This window comes from Danio rerio, chromosome 1 (assembly GCF_049306965.1).
Source record: "Danio rerio strain Tuebingen ecotype United States chromosome 1, GRCz12tu, whole genome shotgun sequence".
NCBI lineage: Eukaryota > Metazoa > Chordata > Actinopteri > Cypriniformes > Danionidae > Danio > Danio rerio.
The window spans coordinates 380,001-402,242 of NC_133176.1; the positions used below are offsets into that span (position 1 = coordinate 380,001).

A 22,242-nucleotide genomic window follows, 5' to 3' on the forward strand; every position below is an offset into this window, starting at 1 on the left:
AGAACTACACAACACAACTACACAACACACAACACACAATACAACAACCAGAACGCTGCAGAACGAGCATCTTCCTCATCTTCCTCATCTTCCTCATCCTCAGAAATCTCCCCGCGCTCTTCATTCGGATGTCTGTACAGGAATGGTGGCTGCGAGCACTTCTGTGTGGAAACCAGCGAGACCACTCACAGCTGCGACTGTGCGCCCGGATACACACTACACAGCGACAACAGCAGCTGCGTGCCCACGGGTCAGCCATTATCCAGCAACACTGCACTGTGTGTGTGTGTGTGTGTGTGTGTGTGTGTGTGTGTAGCAGCAGCTAGGGATGCTCAAAATAATGGATTAAGCGTTAACTGAAAGGTGTGATTGTAACCCATTACTGGTCTCAGTTAAATGATTAAACTATATTATTTTAGATATTATGAAAGTCTGGCTGCAGAAGTGTCGATCGATCACAGCGAACATGCTTTTTGGCCATATTTCGAATGGTTTACTGATGGCTGCTTCGTGTTTTTGCCATGGCGTGCTGTGTGCTCACAGTTAAAATAAAAGTCAACCCTGAGTGGAAAAAGTGCGTTACGTCAGCTGCCAGAAGAGCAAGATGGAGGAAGAGTATCGCTGTTTGACACAGATGTTGATCGCCTCTGTCCTGGATAAACTCAACAAATAGGCTCTTGATTTAGTGGACAAGCAACAAACCAACCGTTCTCCATTTGGAAAATTACGAATACTAACAGTTCTTATGAAATATCCATCTTTAAAATAGCCCTCATTACCTACCAATCAAACTAATCCAAAGCTGTTCTTGATTTAGCATAATGATAACTCTGCAGCAAACTGAGGCTTTTATTGTGCAGCTTATAAAACATGTCTGCAAATGAATGCAGTATCATATGTGAACAACTGAACCGTGTTATGCTACAGTAGTTTATAGTAAAAAGCCAGCGTACTGTATATCGTCAGTGTCTTTCATCACACACACATGACCCGCGAGGAAATGAAAGCACACAAGCGTAAGGTAAAATCAGATGCTCAAGACACAATCTATAATCACCTGTAAACTGTTGACAGAGGTTTGTGATATAAGAATGAGTGTGGATCACTGATTCAGTGCATAGAACTTATTTTGTGTGAAGAGACTGATTAAGGGTAGTCTGCTATTACAAGAGTTTATTTAAAACATACTGTATGATGGGAAAAAAACACCGGTTCTTATAAAGGATCAGTCAGTGTCTTTGTTTTTTGATCTAAATTTGTAATTTAAGTGAAAAATATCTCGAGCAGGTCTATTTATTTGAGTTTTGTTTAGTTTATTCAGTTTTTCTGTGCTGCTGGACACTGCAGGTGTGTGAAGATGCTGTTCTTCTGTTCTGTTGTTGAGATGTTCACGTGTTCAAATTAACCAGCATTTGAAAATGCAGCGTTTAATGTGTCGGACACAAAATACACACGTACGTTTTTTTAATTAAAAATTAGTTTATTATTAATCTGATTAGTAAACCATTAATATTCAGGTAAGCAGCGGTGGTTGTCAGTTGGCAAAATTAACCAAAATGAGCATCCCTAGTGGTAGCAGCGTCTGTGTTCACTGTGAACTCTGTCATCATTAGCATTGTGTGCTCCACCCATTATTAAGTGCATTTCAGAATATTGCATATAAACCCGGGTAGCCTACAATTCTGGCCCACATTTGGCATGAAGCAGGCATTTATTCGGCGCTGGTATACAGCATGTGGCCTGGGGTTTGGCACTAACATTGAGGCGGCACACAAGACTTGACGTGATGTCAAATGTAGTATTTGGCCCAGATGTTAAAAATGTATTTGTGGAGCACGCAGGTTTAGCGGATCAGGACACACTTTAAATTATATTTGAGTAAAGAAAAAATTCTACCCATCATGACGCTTCGAGAAAAAGCACGCCCATAGCACAACTAAAGCGAAGTGCTTCATGGGTTTATCAAACTGCGGTCAGGGCACACCAACGTATCTGGCCCAGTTAATTTGGATGAGACTTGGTCTAGATATGGTCCATGTTTGGCCCTTGTGTTGGTCCAGTCATGTCCCGTAATTCACTGCGGCATGTGGGCCAAGCAAAAGCTGATGAAGTGGGCCAGATCTGGGCCAGAAAAATGCTGTTATGTGAGAAGGCTTAAAGCAGGGGTGTCAAACTCAATTCCTGGAGGGTCGAAGCCCTGCACAGTTTAGTTCCAACCCTGCTCCAACACACTTACCTGTAGGATTCAAACAAGCCTGAAGGACTCAGTTAGTTTGATCAGTGTGTTTAATTAGGGTTGGAACTAAACCGGGCAGAGCTGCGGCCCTCCAGGAACTGAGTTTGACACCTGTGGCTTAAAGGAAACTCTGGCTCTCGAGACTCGTCCGCATTAATCAGACCTTGAATGATTCTCAGGATCAAAACACTAATAAGGAATTAAGATGTGTACGTTTGGGTATTTTTCACAGCAAAACCATCAGAGAAATGCTGTGAAATCTGCAGCAAATTTAGCAAAAACTCACCACATAATTATTTTAGTTGAAACAAATCACAAACCCCTGCAGAGACTGAATAATATGAGGTAAATCATGTGTCTGAAAACTGAACTATAGCAAAAAACAGCAGTGAATTCAGCCGATCAGCGAAAGAGAAGAAAACCCTCACTTCCTGATGAACCGGCTCCAAATATCAGACGGGAAACTGCAGTTACAGATAAGCTCATCAAGTTCTGATCTCTTTAGTTTGAGTAAATGTTGATGACTGGGTGTGATTAACCCTTTAAATAAAATTAAATTAACTCTGGACACACTGCTCTGGCTGCTCACGCTCTGTGTGATGTTCAGACTCATGTCACAGTGGTTTAGTTCTGTAGGTCTGCTGTAAGCTGCTGTTGTGTTTGTGATCAGCTGATTTCTCGTGTGGCCGGCCGGTGGCGAAGGGTGTGGGTCCGAGGATAGTGAAGGGGGACGTGTGTCCCAAAGGCCAGTGCCCATGGCAGGTGAGCATTGATCAGCACATCACATATACAGCAGAGTCACAGATAATCTGCATTACTACACGCTTCAAACACTGAATCCCTGTGCTTCTGCTCCTCAGGCTCTACTGGAGTATGACGGACAGTATAAATGCGGCGGTGTGATCCTGAACTCGCAGTGGATCATCACCGCCGCTCACTGCATCTGGAGGAAAGATCCAGCGCTCTTACAAGTCATAGTTGGTGAGAACACAGACGACACCTCTGACAAATCTGCACTCTCCTACTGTTCTGCCACATCAGTGTAGATATCACTACCTAGAGCCATATTCAGGACAAAACTTATCAGACACAGGACATTTCTCAAGATACATTCTGAGAAGTTTGTACGAGTGCAGTTCTCAAAGTCACTGTGAAAGGGAAGAGATAAGAGTGTCCTTTATAAAGATTGAGGAATGAACATAATAAGAGCAGAAAGACACGCAATGATAGCCCCGCCCTAGAAGACAGGTAGCCCCACCCCTAAAGCACGGATAGCTCCGCCCTTAAGCACTGATAGCTCCACCCTAAAAGAAAAATAGCCCCTCCCTAAAGCACTGATAGCTCCACCCTAAAGCACTGATAGCCCCACCCAAAAGCATTGATAGTCTCGTTCTAAATGACTGATAGCCTAAACCAAACGCACTGATAGTCCCACCCTAAAAGACTGGTAGCCACACCCCTGAAGCGCTGATAGCTCCACCCTAAAGGAGTGATAGACCCGCCCTAAGGCACTGATAGCCCCACCCAAAATCATTGATAGTCCCGTTCAAAATGACTGATAGCCCCACCTTAAAGCACTGATAGTCCCGCCCTAAATGACTGATAGCCCCACCCAAAAGCATTGATAGCCCCACCCTAAATGTCTGATAGTCTCGCCCTAAATGACTGATAGCCCCACCTTAAAGCACTGATAGTCCCGCCCTAAATGACTGATACCCTCACCCAAAAGCATTGATAGTCCCGCCTTAAATAACTGATAGCCCCACCCAAAAGCACTGATAACCCCACCCTAAATAACTGATAGCCCCACCCAAAAGCACTGATAACCCCACCCTAAATAACTGATAGCCCCACCCAAAAGCAATGATAACCCCACCCTAAATAACTGATAGCCCCACCCAAAAGCACTGATAACCCCACCTTAAATAACTGATAGCCCCACCCAAAAGCACTGATAACCCCACCCTAAATAACTGATAGCCCCACCCAAAAGCACTGATAACCCCACCCTAAATAACTGATAGCCCCACCCAAAAGCACTGATAACCCCACCCTAAATAACTGATAGCCCCACCCAAAAGCACTGATAACCCCACCCTAAATAACTGATAGCTCCACCCAAAAGCACTGATAACCCCACCCTAAATAACTGATAGCTCCACCCAAAAGCACTGATAACCCCACCCTAAATAACTGATAGCTCCACCCAAAAGCACTGATAACCCCACCCTAAATAACTGATAGCTCCACCCAAAAGCACTGATAACCCCACCCTAAATAACTGATAGCTCCACCCAAAAGCACTCATATCCATGCTCAAAATCAGGGATAACCCCACCCTAAATAACTGATAGCTCCACCCAAAAGCACTCATATCCATGATCAAAATCAGGGATAACCCCACCCTAAATAACTGATAGCTCCACCCAAAAGCACTCATATCCATGCTCAAAATCACGGATAGCCCCACCTTAAATGATTGATAGCCCCGCCCTAAAAGACTGATAGTCCCTGCCTTTAATTACTCATAGCCCCGCCCTAAATGAAGATGGCGAGGGGAAGGTTGTTGTATTTGGAGTTTAATGGGGTGAATGAATGTTATCACAGTAATGAGGTGCACAGATGCATCATGCATAAGCAGCACTACTGCTGTCCACACATATAACCTGTGTCTGTTTGCGGTGGTCCTGCAGGTGAGCACATCCGCGATAGAGACGAAGGCACGGAGCAGATGAGGAAGGTGTCAGAAGTCTTCCTCCACCCTCAGTATAATCACTCCAGCACAGACAGCGATGTGGCTCTGCTGCGTCTGCACCGGCCCGTGACTCTCGGACCCTACGCCCTGCCCGTCTGCCTGCCTCCGCCCAACGGCACCTTCAGCCGCACACTGGCCTCCATCCGCATGTCTACGGTGAGCGGCTGGGGCCGGCTGGCGCAGTCTGGACCTCCGTCTACTGTGCTGCAGCGGCTGCAGGTGCCGCGGGTCTCCTCTGAGGACTGCAGGGCTCGATCCGGCCTGACCGTCAGCAGGAACATGCTGTGCGCCGGCTTTGCCGAGGGAGGGCGCGACTCCTGCCAGGGCGACAGTGGTGGTCCGCTGGTCACGCGCTACAGAAACACCTGGTTTCTGACCGGCATCGTCAGCTGGGGGAAAGGCTGCGCTCGCGCAGACGTCTACGGCATTTACACACGTGTGTCTGTGTTCGTGGAGTGGATCTTGAAGACTGTGGCCAGCGCATGAACATAACCACGATCACGCTTACTGCTCAGAGTGATCTGTACAGCGCTCTCACTATAATTACTGCTCCACAGATGAAGATGCTCATTATCATGCTACAGTACGATCGCCACCATATCACAATACTCTTCCTATTTCTATATGTATAAAATATGCATCATATGCAGTAATTCCTGTTATAAATGATGTATCTGTACACTTACATTAATTTGCCCTCATAAACTCTGATCAAAGTTTTGAACACATTAAATTCCTTAAGGGCTATCAGTCATTTAGGGCGGGTCTATTAATTGTTTAGGGAGGGGCTATCAGTCCTTTAGGGCGGGGCTTTTAGTTCTTTGGAGAGAGGCTTTTAGTGATAAAAAGTGGGATACCAGTCCTTTTGGGAGGGGCTATCAGTTTAAGGCGGGGCTATTAGTCCTTTGGGGAGGGGCTTTCAGTGATTTAGGGCAGGAATATCTGCTTTAGGGCGGGGCTTTCAGTACTTTGGGGAGGGGCTATCAGTGCTTCAGGGCAGGGCTATTAGTCCTTTAGGGAGTGGCTTTCAGTGATTTAAGGCGGGAATATCAGTGCGTTAGGGCGGAGCTATTAGTCCTTTGAGGAAGGGCTATCAGTGCTTTAGGGCGGGGCTATTAGTCCTTTGCTGAGTGGCTTTCAGTGATTTAGGGTGGGGTTATTAGTCCTTTGGGGAGTGGCTTTCAGTGCTTTAGGGCGGAGCTATCACTTCCGTTGTTAGCAACTGCCATCTTTCAACAATCCAATCAGTTCTCAAAGAACAAAATCGTGCACTTCCTTACAGACAATCTTGACTTCTGTCTCTTTAACTTGCAATCACGTAGTATATAGTGTCCATCCCAAATGATGATGTCTGTGTATAATAAATGTTCACTGAAGTGTACTTGTATGAAAATTGTGTTGTCCTCGTAGGGTGGGCATCATCTCTTCACAGGTCTTGGATCTGATCGTGTGGCACTGCACAATCTCTAATTCACTAATAACAGTAAATTGTTTTTGCAACACACAGTGAAGAACTACCCTGGAAAGATGTGACTGTTCTATCTGATCATATTAAATATGGATGTGTTCATTGATGATGCAATGTTCAAATATTAGAAAATAGAGCACACCTGAGCAGACTGGCTGTATCAGCACCTCAGGTGTGTGTCTTATTCTAATAATTCAGGCCATTATTCTGCTTATGCCACTGTTGAGTTTGAGTTTTTGCTCCTGTGTGCAGCACTAGTCTCCTCCTCCTGTTGTGGTGTGGTTTCTGACTGCTGTAGCTGTGAAATAACTCTAATCATTCAGCGGAGTGATATGGAGCTGTAACACGCTCTAAACCTGCCGGAACTACTTTATCTGACAATAACCAAACACCTGAGAGTGACCAATGGCCAATCAGAATGCAGAACTCAGCATTTGTAGGCGGATCCTTATAATATGCAAATATTATGAAATGAATCCTTGATTGACAATCAGATTTCTGTGCACTACAGCAATAAAACTAAAGTGACAGACACCAACTGAGAAATCACTCATTCATTCTCCTTCAGCTTAGTCCCTTTACTCACCTTGGGCTGCCACAGCAGAATGAACCGCAAACTATTCCAGCATGTTTTACGCAGCGGATGCCCTTACAGCTGCAACCCAGTACTGGGAAACACACACACACACACACACTCATACACTACGGCCAGTGTAGTTGATCAGTTCCCCTATAGCGCATGTGTTTGGACTGTGGGGGAAACCGGAGCATCCGGAGGAAACCCACGCCAACACGGGGAGAACATGCAAACTCCACACAGAAACACCAACTGACCCAGCCGAGACTCAAACCAGAGACCTTCCAGCTGTGAGGAAACAGTGCGACACTACTGAGCCGCTTTTATATTGATTCAGTTTTCCGTAATGTTAGTGAATAACGTATATGTAATTGATATTTTCTGTCTTTCAGTGGACATGTCATATGAAACCTGCATTATTTACCAAACAGGTGGCTCTAATTGGATTTGCATAGTAAAGCTTAAATAAAAGCCTATTTTATTTTAATTTCATACGCTTAGCGTTTTGTTGACTATCCTGTCAAATAAATCCACAGCAAAAACATCCCGCATGTTCAGTATGAGGCATGCCACACATATGAGGATATATGCATTTCCCACTCCTCACTGAAGCCTGGCAGAGCATGATGGAGATTACAGAAACCAAGAGCAAACACTGCCCTGAATGAAGTGTGTTTCCGCAGGGTTGTGGTGTGTTTGTGGTGCAGTAGGGAGGGTTTGTGAACTCTGAGCGCTGGAGAGTGTTTAGACTTCAGACCTTTGATCGAGGATGTTCAAACAGAGTAAAGCGCAGTAAATATGAGTCTGCTGCTTGTGTTTTCTCTGCTCTCGAGTCTCCATTACTGCCATTCAGCAGCAGGTAATACACTACACGTTCACTGTTCACCACCGAGGAGATACAGACCATGATGATGATGATGATGTGGTGTTCGCAGTGTTCGTGCACAGAGATGAAGCTCACGAGGTGTTGATCAGGAGCAAACGAGCCAACTCAGGCTGGTTTGAGGAGCTGAAGACGGGGAATCTGGAGCGCGAGTGTCTGGAGGAGAAATGCTCGTATGAGGAGGCGCGCGAGGTGTTCGAGCACACAGAGGCCACGGTCGGTACTACACTCTAATACACAACTCAGATATTCAGCGGCTCATTACACTGCTCTACACACTGCTAAATCTGTCTTGTTTCTAGTCCAAATATACCAAAGATTTCAGTGGTTGAAAGCAAACAATACGTATTGCCTTATTTCTGATCCAAATATCTAAACATTTTAAATCATGAAGCATTTTCTAGACAGCTAAAAATGCTCTCTCGTTTCCAGAAATAATAAATCAAAATGAGCTGAGTTTATCCTTAAAACAATTTATAATAAATATTATTTATAATATTTATATTTTATATAATAAATAATATTTGTTATTATTATATTACATTATTACGCTGAGAGATCTGAAATCTTTGGCATCTAAAACATGATTTAATTTCATAATGCTGATATAAACAAAGCCTCAAATACAGCAGTGGTATAACCGCAATAATGCACTCCTGTCCACTGAATTATTCTGAAATAGTGCACATGTGAGGTGCTGAAGCAGCCACAACGCCATTCAACAGTCAATTAATCCTGACTTAATATAATGTCGTGATATGCACCATGTGTTCTGAAAAAGTCTAACTGATGTCTCCGTACAGAATGAGTTCTGGAAGATCTACGATGGTGAGTGTTTGACGAACACAGCTCAGTGTGATCTTGTGGTCGTGTGTTTGAATGTGTTTGTGCTGGTCTGCAGTTAAAGATCACTGCGCATCCAGTCCATGTGAGCATGACGGCCTCTGCACCACACAGAACGCGGACTCCTACATGTGTTTGTGTGCGCCGGGCTTCAGCGGACGCCACTGTGAGCAATGTAAGACAACACTTGTACAATCATCTGAGTCAAATAAATATAGTTATTATTATAAATGACCAAATTAGACAAAGGAAATGATAATTATCCACCAATAGGAAAAGTGTGGGTGCAGTTTAAGATCAGATGGGATCAGTGAATAATGATGGATATGTTTCAAGAGTTCACTCTTAGATATGCTGAGCGTTTAAAGCAGGTTTGGGCCCGGGAGAGAACCCTGAGCTCGGAGATACTTGGGGATACCCAAGGCTCCCGTCTTATTTAGAGCTTGTTTCTAGTCCAAATATCAAAAAATATCAGTCAGCATTTTCCAGACAAGCACAACATATAGTCTCGTTTTCAGAAATAACGAGTCGAAATGAAGAGAGTTTCACTTTAAAACAAGCAGAATAATCTGCCAGTGAGGTGGGCAGAACAGCCTGATGTGGAAATGAAAACCGTGGTCATTTGGCTCGCAGCACTGGCAGATTCTCCGGCTTATCTTTTGGCTCTCTCTGTGTGAGGAACAGGAGATTTGAAGGAGAGTGCATCTTATCAGAGCTGAGAAACTCTCCAGTCCTTGAAGATCAAGAACAAACATTGCCATGATTCAGCCACAAAACATTCGTCCTTGTTCTCCTCAGCGATTGGAGACGTTACCGACTCCTGTCTGCATGATAACGGCGGCTGCGAACACTTCTGCACGGAGCAGGACGGATGGAGAAACTGCTCCTGCGCAGACGGCTATTACCTAGATAACGGCGGGCAGAAGTGCCGGAGTCACGGTGAGAACATCCCCAGCTCAAACACACTGATGATACACCAGGAGAACAAGCTCAGAGTTCTGTTCTAAACTCTTTTTGCTTTAAATAACTGCAGCCTTCGAGACACAACAAACAAACAAACAAACAAACAAACAAACTGTTTAAAAACTCCTGCTCAATATATCAGAACTGAACACATTAATGTGTGTCAGTGAGTGTGTGTGTGTGTGTTTCTGAGCTGTGTTTCAGTGTGAGTGTGTGTGTGTGTGTGTGTGTGTGTGTGTTTCAGAGGTGTTTCCGTGTGGGAAGGTTCCTCTCCTGCAGGCTGGAAAAGCTGCGGATCATCAGGTGGATCTCAGATCTCGTATCGTTGGAGGATCTGAATGTCCTAAAGGTCACTGTCCGTGGCAGGTACAGCAGAGGAGCACAGAACACACACACACGATTACAGCCACTCAGCGGGATACAGCTGTGTGTGTGTGTGTGTGTGTGTGTGTGTGTGTGCAGGTGCTGCTGAAGTACGGTGAGAAGGGTTTCTGTGGAGGTGTGATCTACAAGCCCACCTGGATCCTCACAGCTGCTCACTGCTTGGAAAAGCTCAAGGTCAAGTTCCTCAGGATAGTGGCAGGTAGACTTATGAATGTTGTATGGTTTAGTTTTTCACCGGGGTCATCTTGCCTTAAAGAGAAAATTCCCCCAAAAATGAAACCCAGGCTCATTCTGAAAACGTAGTCGCGTGGACATGTCAGGAGACCTCCCGGGAGGTATGTATTTTTGCAGTTTTTGTTTTCGTGAATGCGCTGTGTGCGCTTTTTCCTATCTCGAATGTCTCTCGCGAGTGTCGTTCGCGCACACTATTCTCATGTTAACCCACTAGAGGCCGCTGTCGACGACTGTCTGTCTGACTGGCAGGCCGACCAATCGACTGACCCACCCTCCTCCTCCCCTAAACCCAACCAATTTTACAGATTGACCAACGATTTACAAAAGCCGCCCAGAAAAGGAAAAGCCCTCGTCTGATTTTTACCACGTGTTCAGATTTCACCACATTCATCACCCTGCTGTTCACTCATTCATTTTGTTTTTTGGCTTCAGATTTTGTCTTACCTGATTTTTGGAACTGCTCTTCCTCGAACCCAGTCATCGCCAACTTCACTCCGCGTCTCAAGTCAACCAACATACACGATAAGCTAACTGGACAAACTGACTGCAGTAGGAAAGCCAGTCAGGTAAGCGGTCAGCTGGTAAGCGTGAAAAGGAACGGTGTCATACCGGCCTGTAGTGTTCGCTTAAAAAATGAAATGCAGCCATAATTCTCGGTCTCCAGAAACGTCCGCGGGACTGCGTTTTCAAAATGAGCCTGTGTTGCAAAAATGGGGAAAGTGTAATGGTCAACATGGTGAATGAAGCCCCGCCTTCTAGTACAGGAGCCAATCAGTGATCGTTATAGACTAAAGATTCTCTGGGGGAGGGGCTTGGAGCATGTGTGTGTGTTTAAGACAGTTTCTGCAGCTTCATTATGATCCTCTGAAGTTGACAAACATGCTGTTATCTCAGAAAATACTTGCTATATATGTAATTACATCCACATAAAGCTTGAAATCTCTCTTTTAAACCAAACAACGAGACGTGAAAATAAGTGTTTCTAGGTTTTGTAATCTGTTTGAAACAAATGTCAGGTACAGTCTGTCCTGTCAAACGCACATCACATGACAGAAACCGCTCAAACACCCACAAACTTGTAAACAAAGAGCTTTAAAATGCTGATTTAGTGTGATTCAAACGTTTAGAAATGAATCCTACAGGCACAGGACGAAAACATGACGTCATATTGACGCTGCACTCCGACATCGGGGAGACGTTAGATTATGTTTGGAAATGAAAATCGGGTTGACGCCAGAATGCAATGTCAGGCTGACGTCAATGTCCAACATCTAACCTCAAATCAACCTTAAATCAACTAAATATCAACATCTATTCATGTTTTACACTGACGTTGTGTGGACATTACCACTTTGACATCTACCAGACGTTGGATTTTGGTCACTTTCCAACACAACCTACAATTAACCAAATATCAACATAATTTCAACGTCATTAATGGACAAGAAAATATTGCGGTCCTTAGACGATGGCTAGACATTGAATTTTGGTCACCTGACGTCACGAACTAAATCTATCCTAATATTAACGTCTGATGATGTCGTGTGTCTGCTGTGAGGAGAGAGCTGGTGATTCCTAATGTGAAGTTTAATCGTAAGCTTGTTCACCTACAAAATGCTTCTTGATTTTTTTTTTTAGATATTTGGGTTAAAAGCAAGACAAAATTTAGGTAAGAAAGCATTTTTTGCAGTGTTGATGCAGTGTGTGTGTGTGTGTGCAGGTGAGCATGATCTGGAGGTGGACGAAGGCACGGAGCAGCTCATCCAGGTGGATCAGATGTTCACACACCCTGCGTACGTGTCTGAGACAGCGGACAGTGACATCGCCCTGCTGCGTCTGCGCACCCCCATCGTCTACAGTGTGTATGCGGTGCCGGTGTGTTTGCCGCTGCGGGAGATGGCGGAGCGCGAGCTGTGGGCGGTCAGCAAACACACGGTGAGCGGCTGGGGCAAACGCAGCGAGGACGGGCCGACCTCTCGTCTGCTGCGCCGGCTGCTGGTGCCGCGCATCCGCACGCAGGAGTGTGTGCAGGTCAGCAACCTCACGCTCACCAGCAACATGTTCTGCGCCGGATACATCGAGGGCCGGCAGGACTCCTGTAAGGGTGACAGCGGCGGCCCGCTGGTGACCCGGTACCGAGACACCGCCTTCCTACTGGGCATCGTGAGCTGGGGGAAAGGCTGCGCTCGCCCGGGCTCCTACGGCATCTACACACGCGTCTCCAACTACCTGCAGTGGATCCGACAAACAACCAACACCACGATACACTGATGAAGACATGACCCATGTGCATATCTCATCAAGATTGCTACTCTTAGGTGAACAATTAACAAATATTAACTATTATAGTTAATGTTTGTTAAAAATAGCACAATTATATTGAAAATAAAAAATATTTATATTAATTATGAAGACGGTGTTATAGCCCAAAATACCCAATAGTTGAGCATCAGCTGCTTTCCTGAGATCCTGTACATATTAGACTCAGATCTGATATTTTGCGCAGGTTATATTGCATTTTTAGCAGGTATTTAATGATTTTGCTCTGATTAATCAGGAGATGTGCAGCTCATTATCTCCATATTATTAATGCTCAACTGTAGTAAACACTCGCTTTACATAAATCCAAAACCAGCCAATAAATATCAGCGCATCCCTATTTAACGCTTGTGTTCATGTCTGATGATCTTCTGTTGTGTGTATTCTCTCAGTGGCTTGTCCATCACTGTCTCATTATCCAATAAATAATGCAGATGTGATTCTATACGTCTGTGTGTGTTTGTGTTGTCATCATCATATCTCTCTATGCTGTTGATTACAGTCATCAGGCTTTTATTGGCCAATAGATTCAGCAACATTTTCAGTAATTTACATGTTATTATAATTCAATATTTTCTGTGTGAACTAGAGGTGAAGGCTAAAAATGGAAATATTGTTGACACCATTGGCCTAGTGGTTAGAGCGTCGATGCTACAGCGCTCACATGGACCTGAGTTCAATTCCCGGCTTGAAGTCCTTCCCTTCCCTTCCCACACTTTCCTGTCAGTAATCTCCACTGTCCTGTCTATTAAAGATGAACCCCCCCCCCCCCCCCCCACCCCCAAAATATTTTAAAACGTTAATATTTGTAGATTGTATGACTGATGGGTGACCCAGTGGGTAGCACGTTCGCCTCACAGCAAGAAGGTCGCTGGGTCGATCCTTGGCTCAGTTGGCGTTTCTGTGTGGAGTTTGCATGTTCTCCCTGCGTTCTCCGGGTGCTCCGGTTTCCCCCACAGTCCAAACACATGCGGTGCAGGTGAATTGGGTAGGCTAAATTGTCCGTAGTGTATGAGTGTGTGTGTGTGTGTGTTTGTATGTGTGGATGTTTCCCAGAGATGGGTTGCGGCTGGAAGGGCATCCGCTGCGTAAAAACTTGCTGGATAAGTTGGTGGTTCATTCCGCTGTGGCGACCCCAGATTAATAAAGGGAATAAGCCAACAAGAAAATAAATGAATGAATGTATGACTGACAAAAACAACTGTTTATTAAAGCATAATTAAAGTTTATATCCAAGCTAGTTTTCTCATTTGAAGATGTTTTTTCATTGGGAGTTGAGAAGAGTCTTGGTTAAAGTGGACTAAACCAACCAGAACATAATGACAAGACTTCTGAACTACAATCCTCATGAAGCACTGCCAATGAAGCCATTCAATTGAAATATGGAAATAAATGTTTATCTACAGTTCACCCAGAAAAGCTCCCCGTTGACTTCCTCCAAACCTGTTTGTGTTTCTTTATTCTGTTGAACACCAAAAATCAGACATTGACTTGAATTGTATGTGTTGTTCCGACTATACATGAACATTCTTCAGAATATCTGACTTTGTGTTCAACAGAAGCCCATACAGGTTTAGAATCACTTGAGTCTGAGTAAACAGTGAGAGAATTATCCCTTTAGGGTGAACTAACCAACACAGGCTCATTCTGAAAGCGTAGGCCTGTATTCATTTCTGGAGGTAGAAAATTATGCAGCCAGACGAACGCATTTCATCTTTAAAACGAACGCTATGAGGTGGTATGACACTGTTCCTTTTCATGCAAGCAGCTGACCTCTTTCCTCTGTATGGACGGCGTTCGCACTGTTATTAGTTTGCCCGGTGGCTCACTGTGTACGTCAGTGGACTTGAGATGTAGAGAGGAGTTGACTACGACAACAGGGTTCAAGTCTAGTGAAGAACGGTTCCAGAAAGCAGATAAGACAAAAGACTAAAAATAAAATAAACAAGTAAATAACAGGGTGAGAATGAGGAGATGGAAAATGTGGTAAAGATCTGGTGGCCGTGAGGGCTTTTCTTTTTGTGGATTGCTTTTGAAAACACTGTTGGTTGGGTTTAGGGATGGAGGAGGAAGGGTCAGTTGATCAGTCAGTCAGCGGCCTCTGGTGGATTCAGCAGACATGAACGGCACTCGCAACAGAAATTTGAGATCTCAAAAAGCATACACACACAGCTGAAAACGTAGCTCCTGGGACGCATTTCAGGGTCTCCACAAATGTATACAGGGGTACATATTCAGAGTGAGGCTGGGTTAGAACTAACTAGAAGAAAGTGAAAGAAAGTGTTTTTCTTTCCAAAGCAACTGCTGATCTGTGTGTGTGAGTGTCTTTGTGCAAGTGTGTCTGTGAGCCTCAGTCTGTTGTGTGTGTGTGTGTGTGTGTGTTTGTGCAGTAATCAGTGTGTGTGTGTTGTGAGCAGGCTGAGGTCAGTGACCCTCTGAGCGCTTCATTCAGACAGAATCATGAGGGTTGGAGCCGCTGCGGTGCTGCTGTGTGTGCTGACACTCCGCTCGACCAGCGCCGGTAAGATCATGCAATATTTACATTTAATCATTTAACAGACGCATAAAAGCATTTAGCAGAACACCAGACATGCCGTCACCTGTCTAAGTTCGGTTAGCAGTTGTTCATATATACATTAATTAACATGGTAATCAATGACTGGTGCGAAATCCCTGACGAACTGCAAGAATCTAGAATAATCCTGCTGTCAGGAGTGTTATAAGCCTGCAGTTCCAGCGTTATGCATGTGACATTTGCATTAAAAACTTAAAACTTAAATTGACAGACACTCTACAGGTTAACAGCAGCATACTGACACATCTGATCATATTGTCCAAAACAACTGACCACAGATCAGACAATATCAGTCAGGGTTTAGTCTACAACACTCATGTGGAAATTCTGTTAATTAAACTGCACAACTCAAACGACACAAGACTAATCACAAGCAGAAGCTCTCTCTCTCTCTCTCTCTCTCTCTCTCTCTCTCTGTGGAACTCAAATCATGTGTTTTATTTTGCATTTTGACATTTAAAAGGTAAAAGCTTTGTTATGGATGTGACAGACTGGCGCTTTGATAAATAAATTAAAATGTTTAGAAAATGTTGACAGACATGTGTGAGTATATTTACAGTACTGCGAAACACAAGAGTAAACAAACAACTTAGAAAGGCTTTCATTAAACCAAACATTTGTGATTATGCTGTTCATTAGTAAATATTTGCGCATATATATTCATAAAACACACATATATATGCAACTTTATATATTAACTATTATATGATGTATGTTCTATAATAACATATATGTTCATATCTGCAATTCCAATAGTTCCAATAGTTCCAAAAATGTATATGCAAGTAGCATATGTTGCATATGTGACCCACATGAACTGCAAATATAAACTAGTGTCAAATCTGTAACTTGCATTTATAGTTGAAGTCAAATTTATTATCCCTCCTGTTTTTCCCCCCCAGTTTCTGTTTAACAGAGAGCAGATTTCTCCAACACATTTCTAATCATAATAGTGTTAATAACTCATCTCTAATAACTGATGTATTTCCTGTTTGTCATGATGACAGTAAATAATATTAGATTAGATATTCTTCAAGACACTTCTATACAGCTTAAAGTGACATGTAAAGGCTTCACTAGGGTAATTAGGGTAAATAGGCAGGTTAGGGTAATTAGGCAAGTCATTGTATAATGATGGTTTGTTCTGGAGACTATCGAGAAAAAATATAGCTTAAAGGGGCGAATAATATTGACCCCTAAATGTTTAATAAATAAAAATAAAAAGAAATTAAAAATAAAAAAACACTTTTATTCTAGCAGAAATAAAAAAATCTGACTTTCTCCAGAAGAATAAATATTATCAGACACACTGTGAACATTTCCTGAATCTGTTCAAAATCATTTGGGAAATATTTAAAAAAGGAAACAAAAATCAAAGAGGGGCGAATAATTCTGACTTCATTGCAATATTTTGTGGTGTTTTCAGTGTTTCTCAGTAAAGATGAGGCCAGTGCGCTTCTCCAGCGCTTCAGACGCGCAAACTCCGGCTTTCTGGAGGAGATGAAGGCTGGAAACCTGGAGCGCGAGTGTGTGGAGGAGATCTGCGACTATGAGGAGGCGCGCGAGGTGTTCGAGGACGACGACAGGACGGTACCACACACACACACACTCCATATCTAAAACCATCACTTCTCCATATCTAACAGCATCACCACATCTTAATCACTGCCGCTTTCTCTGCTTGTGTCTTGCAGAAACAGTTCTGGTTGAGTTACTCCAGTGAGTTCTGTCCGAGCGCACGTGACCCGTTACCATGGCAACCGTAGTTTCCTACATAAATCTGAGGGAGATTAAAACACTACAGGTCTAATGGCTAAATGCATGAAGAAAGTGACGTATAAGTGCACACGCAGAATTCTGCAGATTTTTAGCCCATCATTGATCATCTGTTTATTTACTTGAGTAAATGTGTGTAAATCTATATTTATTCAGTTTTTAAATTAATTTCAGTAATATTATAGATGAATATGAAAATGTTCCTATAGTTTATTTACAATACAGCTTTATATAATACAGCATGTTATATAGAAGACTTGTTTACCAAAGTAAGAGTTTACCAAATCAAGTGGACAACTGGATTTGCATTGTAAACATTAAATACAAGTTAAAAAGGTAACAAGATTATTATTCTTAAGATTATTCTGCTTGTGTTCATTAAAAACTCATTTCATTTTGAATCATTATTTCTGAAAAAAAGACAATTTACACTGCAAAAAATGCTTTTCTTATTTAGATTTTTGTCTTGTTTTTTTCTCCAAATATCAGAAATGTCTTATATTAAAAAGCATTTTCTAGGCAAGCAAAACATGTTGTCTGGTTTTAAGATATAATAAGCCAAAATTAAATGAGTTTTTCCTTAAAACAAGCAAAACAATCTGCCAATGGAGAAAGCAGAATAATCTTGCTTTTTCTTTTGGCGTTAGATTATTTTTCTAACCCTATTGGCAGATTATTTAGCTTGTTTACAGGAAAAACTCATTTAATATTGGCTTATTTTATCTTAAAACTAGACATTATGTTTTGCTTGCTTAGAAAATACTTCTAGATATAAGAAGTTTGGGATATTTGAACTATGAACAAGGCAAAACAATCTAAATAAGTAAAGCATTTTATGGGTTTTGCTTGTCTAGAAAATTCTTCTTGGTTAAATAATTGTGAGATATTTGGACTCGAAACAAGACAGAAACAGAAACATTTCATTAATTTTCTGGGTTCATCAACTAGTCTGAGTATAGGATATTCTATTAACAATCTCCATACCAATGTTGGTCTTCATATGTCACTTTTTTAAAGCATTAAGTCCCATTAGGCATTTATTTATCTCGTTATATGGGAGGAAAATGCCTGAAGTACTCATAATCTGCTGTAGCTACACTTCAATAAACTGCATACTGAATTTACAAATACCTTTCAGTCATGGTAAGTGTTTAGAAATGTAAATGACTACTGGATCATCAGTGTTAGAATCTCTCAGATGTATTCTCCTGACATTACGGGTGTTTCATTAATTGTGTTGTTTTATCGATGACCGTGTATAACAGACACTGGTCAAAGTTAAGCAGGGAGTTCTGATGTTGTTTGCAGAGTTGAATTCCCGGATTACAGCCGTATCTATTGATCGAAAGTCAAAGATTGTGTTTGTTCATCAGCTGTTTGCTTGAACTCTGTTTAAAGGTACAGTTCACCCAAAAATGAAAATTCTGTCATTACATACAGTCCTCAGCCTCGGGTGGTCCAAACACAGCTTTCATTCCTCTGTTGAACACAGCAGAAGATATTCAGAAGAACATTGCAAAGCAGTAGCCATCGACTTCCATAGTACATTTATTTTTCCTGCTATGGATGTCGAGGTTTAGCAGTTGCCAATTAACAAAACAAAAAATATAATGAAGACTTGAAGACATTTTGATTGTTCTGTAAATCATTCTTCAGAATATCTTGGGTGGAACAGCTGAATATACATTTGTGAGTGAACTGTCCTCTTAAATGAAATGTTCTGATTGTTTTTGTGTGTAAAAGACAAGGAGCCCTGCTTGACCAACCCGTGCAGGAACAACGGCACCTGCGTCTATCTGGCCGACAGCTACTACTGCCTGTGCTCTGAGGGCTACGAGGGCAAATACTGCGAAAAAGGTGTGTGAACATGTCGACAGCACAGGCCTGTTCCGTTTAGTGAAGATGCATTAATGTGTTCAAGAGTAACTGGAACCATTTTCAGCTCAGCGATCAGAGAAGAGGCATGAAGTGATCATCTGTAAGCAGCAGAGCGCTCATAAACGCTGGTGTGTTTCTGTGCTCAGGCCTCGAGGAGACGCTGAAGTGTCAGTATGTGAACGGAGGCTGTGAGCAGTTCTGTGACGGCTCCGGGGCCCGCCGCTCATGCAGCTGTGCGGAGGGATACGCTCTGGCGGATGACGGGACGTCCTGCGTCTCTCAGGGTACTGCAGGGGGAAATCTGCTAATGATAGATCAATACGCTTCACATGTTCTGCTAATGATAGACTGGGTTTATCTTAAAGTCACCATGAAATGGAAGTTAAGACTGTCCTTACTTCTGCTATTGTGATGCAATGATAGCTCCGCCCTAAAGCACGGATGGCCACGCCCCCTAAATAAATATTCATGCCCTAAATATGGATTTCACATTTATTAAAATGCCATATATTTAAATATTGCAAAAATGGCCATTTATAATTATTATTTTTTCTCAACCTTATGAATTACAATTGGAATCAAACTCGAGTGGCTGTGAGACCACAGTACTGTGTGTTAACGCAATAACAAAGTAATATTAAAGGCACACATGCTCAAATAAATGAACTATAATTTCATATATAGTCAAATATGGCCATGTATGAGATTTTTGTATGGGTTAACCTCCAAACTACTCTTTCAGATAAGACATTTCAAGACAGAAATCCAACATTTCTCTCGCCAACTCTTCACTTTCTGCTTTAAATGTGTTTTATTTCAATCCACAGTTGATTATCCGTGTGGAAAGATTCCTGTGCAGAAAAACACTTCTCAGAATCAGTTCCTGGGTGGAATTCACTGTCCCAGAGGTCACTGTCCATGGCAGGTAACACCCCACATCGACACTCCCTACAGTGGTCCACTTTTACAGTCCAATTGAAGGAGTGAAGCGAGTGGAGCACTACTGAGTGCACTAAAGGGATGTGTCGTGTTTCCCTCAGACACTCAGAGCAGTCTATGTGTAATGAAACACACACTGTTGATGTCTGTCATGTTTTAAGCTGTAATGTTAAAGGAAACACAGGAATTAGGTTGGAATTAGCCAGTCTGCTCTGTGTTCTGATTGGCCAGCGGTGTCATCTTATTATTCCACTACGCCTAAGTACTGCCACATTTTCTTTATAGGGCACCTTTTATCAAGAGCTGCTGCAACGCCACCCAGGTGATGAATGCTGAGCTTCACCTGTGTGCAGGTGCTGATCGACTATAATGGCGAGAGTGTGTGCGGGGGGGCTCTGCTGGAGGGACCCTGGCTGATCACTGCGGCCCACTGCGTTCATCAGAAGGACACCAGGTTCCTCAAGGCCGTCACGGGTAATAACAGCAGATACATGAATAAATAATCATCTTTAAAATAACTGTATTCTGCTTCCCCCACTGGCAGATCATTAAGCTTATTTTAAGAAAGAAACTGACTCATTACTTCTGAAAACAAGACTATACGTTTTGCTTGTCTACAAAATGCTTCTTGATTTAAGAATTTGTAGATATCTGGACTAGAATGAGGATAAAACTAAGTAAGAAAAGTATTTTACACTGCACTTGCTTGATTGTGTGAACTAACCCTTTACACTGCAAAAAAATAATGTCTTACTCAGAGTTTTTGTCTTGTTTCTCGTCCAAATATCTGCAAATTCCTAAATCAAGAAGCATTTTATGTTATTTTACAGAAATAATATGACACGTTAGTTTTCCTTCAAAAAAGATAATGAACCTTCCAATGGGGTGAGCTGAATAATCTCATGTCCAAAGAAAAAACTAGATTATTTCACTTTTCCCATTGGCAGATTATTTAGTTTGCACTATATAATAACACTGACAGACAATATTAATCTAAAATGATTCATCTGCTTCTTGATTTAGGAATCTTTAGATATTTGACCCTGAAGCTAGAACAGCGTTTCTTGCCGTCTGCTTTTAATATCTGTGTGAACTGACCCTTTATAAGCCCTCGGTCAGTCTGATGTCTGGTGTGTCCTCAGGTGAGCATGACCTGGATGTTCTGGACGGTTCAGAGGAGCCGTATGAAGTGTCTGCTGTCTTCATACATCCGAATTATGACCCTGAGACTCTGGACAGCGATCTGGCCCTCCTCCGGCTCCGTGTGCCCGTGCAGAGATCCTTATACGCCGTGCCCATCTGTCTGCCCACCCCGCAGCTGGCACGCAGTGAGCTCTGGGCTGCCCGCTTCCACACGCTCAGCGGATGGGGCACTCGCACCGCAGGACACAATCTCCGGCGGGAAAAGGGTCTTAAAGGGCCGGCGTCCGGGACCCTGCAGCGGCTGGCAGTCCCTCTGCTGCCCGCCGCGCAGTGTGGCAACGCTAACACCACTGCTAACATGTTCTGTGCGGGCTACACCGAGGGCGACCACGCGTCCTGCAGAGGCCATGACGGCAGCCCTCTGGTCACCCGCTATGGGGAAACATCCTTCCTCACCGGTGTGGTGTCCTGGGGCAGAGGCTGCGGGCCGCCCGGATACTACTGGATCTACACTAAAGTGGAGAACTTCCTGATCTGGATGGACACGGTTATGAAGACAAACACTGAAGATAAGAGCGAGCAGATTGCTAATGTCTCCACTAAAAATTGATGATTTAGTCCTAAAACAGATTAAAATGGCTGTGATTTCTGTGATGAGGTTTGCTTTAAGAAGGAAAATATGAGTTATGTGGAAGTAAAGAGCCCTCAAACTCTTTACTTCCACCCTCATTCTGGATGGATAAATGCATATATAAATATAATTAATAAACATATAAATCTTAGTATCATATTATGAAAACAGACACTGATCATAAGCGTCTTCCTAAAGGTTAATTAATCTTCTGATGATGTGGCCAGAAAACAAAGATTAAAACGGTCATGTCTGTCTGTCTTTGTGATTCGGTTTGCTTTGCTCGTGATGAACGCATCAGTGCTGATTTGTAGTGAAATAAATCCCTCTGAGTGTGTGTGTTTGTGTGTTTGTGTCATGTCTGCAGGGTTGTGTTTTGTCTGACAGTCATTAACTGAGACTGTATTGATTCTCCAGTGCAGATGTTGCTTTGCTCTAATCATACACCAGACGTGACCCTATCAGGGGTTTATTGTAAATTTGCTGAGCTATTTACACATAATGACAAATAAATAATAGCTAACAGGTTCTGTAGGTTATTACATGGCTAAAAAGAGTTCTGGACTTGTTTCTGGTCCAAATATTGAACTATTCTCAAATCTACAAGCATTTTCTAGACACACAAAAAATATTGTCTT

General features: G+C 42.9%; 3 protein-coding genes across 4 annotated transcripts in view; all 3 read left to right on the top strand.

Annotated features, from left to right (window-relative positions):
- The window catches only part of f7l (coagulation factor VII, like), a 9,768-nt gene extending 2,771 nt beyond the window's left edge, over positions 1 to 6,997 (top strand). Inside the window, exons 5-8 of the mRNA NM_001089558.2 lie at positions 104 to 250; positions 2,907 to 2,998; positions 3,097 to 3,217; positions 4,930 to 6,997. Coding sequence (NP_001083027.2) covers positions 104 to 250; positions 2,907 to 2,998; positions 3,097 to 3,217; positions 4,930 to 5,477 — 908 coding nt within the window. The 3' untranslated portion in view covers positions 5,478 to 6,997. The remainder of the gene's footprint in view (positions 1 to 103; positions 251 to 2,906; positions 2,999 to 3,096; positions 3,218 to 4,929) is intronic.
- Positions 6,998 to 7,818: 821 nt separating this feature from the next.
- f7 (coagulation factor VII) lies at positions 7,819 to 13,105 on the top strand. Its single transcript, NM_131819.2, is given in 8 exon segments — positions 7,819 to 7,895; positions 7,972 to 8,135; positions 8,723 to 8,747; positions 8,821 to 8,937; positions 9,561 to 9,701; positions 9,970 to 10,091; positions 10,188 to 10,308; positions 12,064 to 13,105. Coding segments are annotated over 8 exon segments (1,302 nt in total). The 5' UTR covers positions 7,819 to 7,834; the 3' UTR covers positions 12,615 to 13,105.
- Positions 13,106 to 15,095: 1,990 nt separating this feature from the next.
- On the top strand, positions 15,096 to 21,941 carry f7i (coagulation factor VIIi). Of its 2 annotated transcripts, none has more exons than NM_173228.2 (8): positions 15,096 to 15,183; positions 16,664 to 16,827; positions 16,932 to 16,956; positions 18,757 to 18,870; positions 19,038 to 19,175; positions 19,719 to 19,816; positions 20,184 to 20,304; positions 20,973 to 21,941. In NM_173228.2, the coding sequence occupies exons 1-8, from the start codon at positions 15,123 to 15,125 to the stop codon at positions 21,581 to 21,583; spliced, it is 1,332 nt and encodes a 443-aa protein (NP_775335.2). In that variant the 5' UTR covers positions 15,096 to 15,122; the 3' UTR covers positions 21,584 to 21,941. The 2 variants fall into 2 exon arrangements, 1 of the variants encoding a protein (NP_775335.2); XR_012407723.1 differs by having other exon boundaries at positions 15,113 to 15,183; positions 20,116 to 20,304.
- The last annotated feature ends 301 nt before the right edge of the window (positions 21,942 to 22,242 follow it).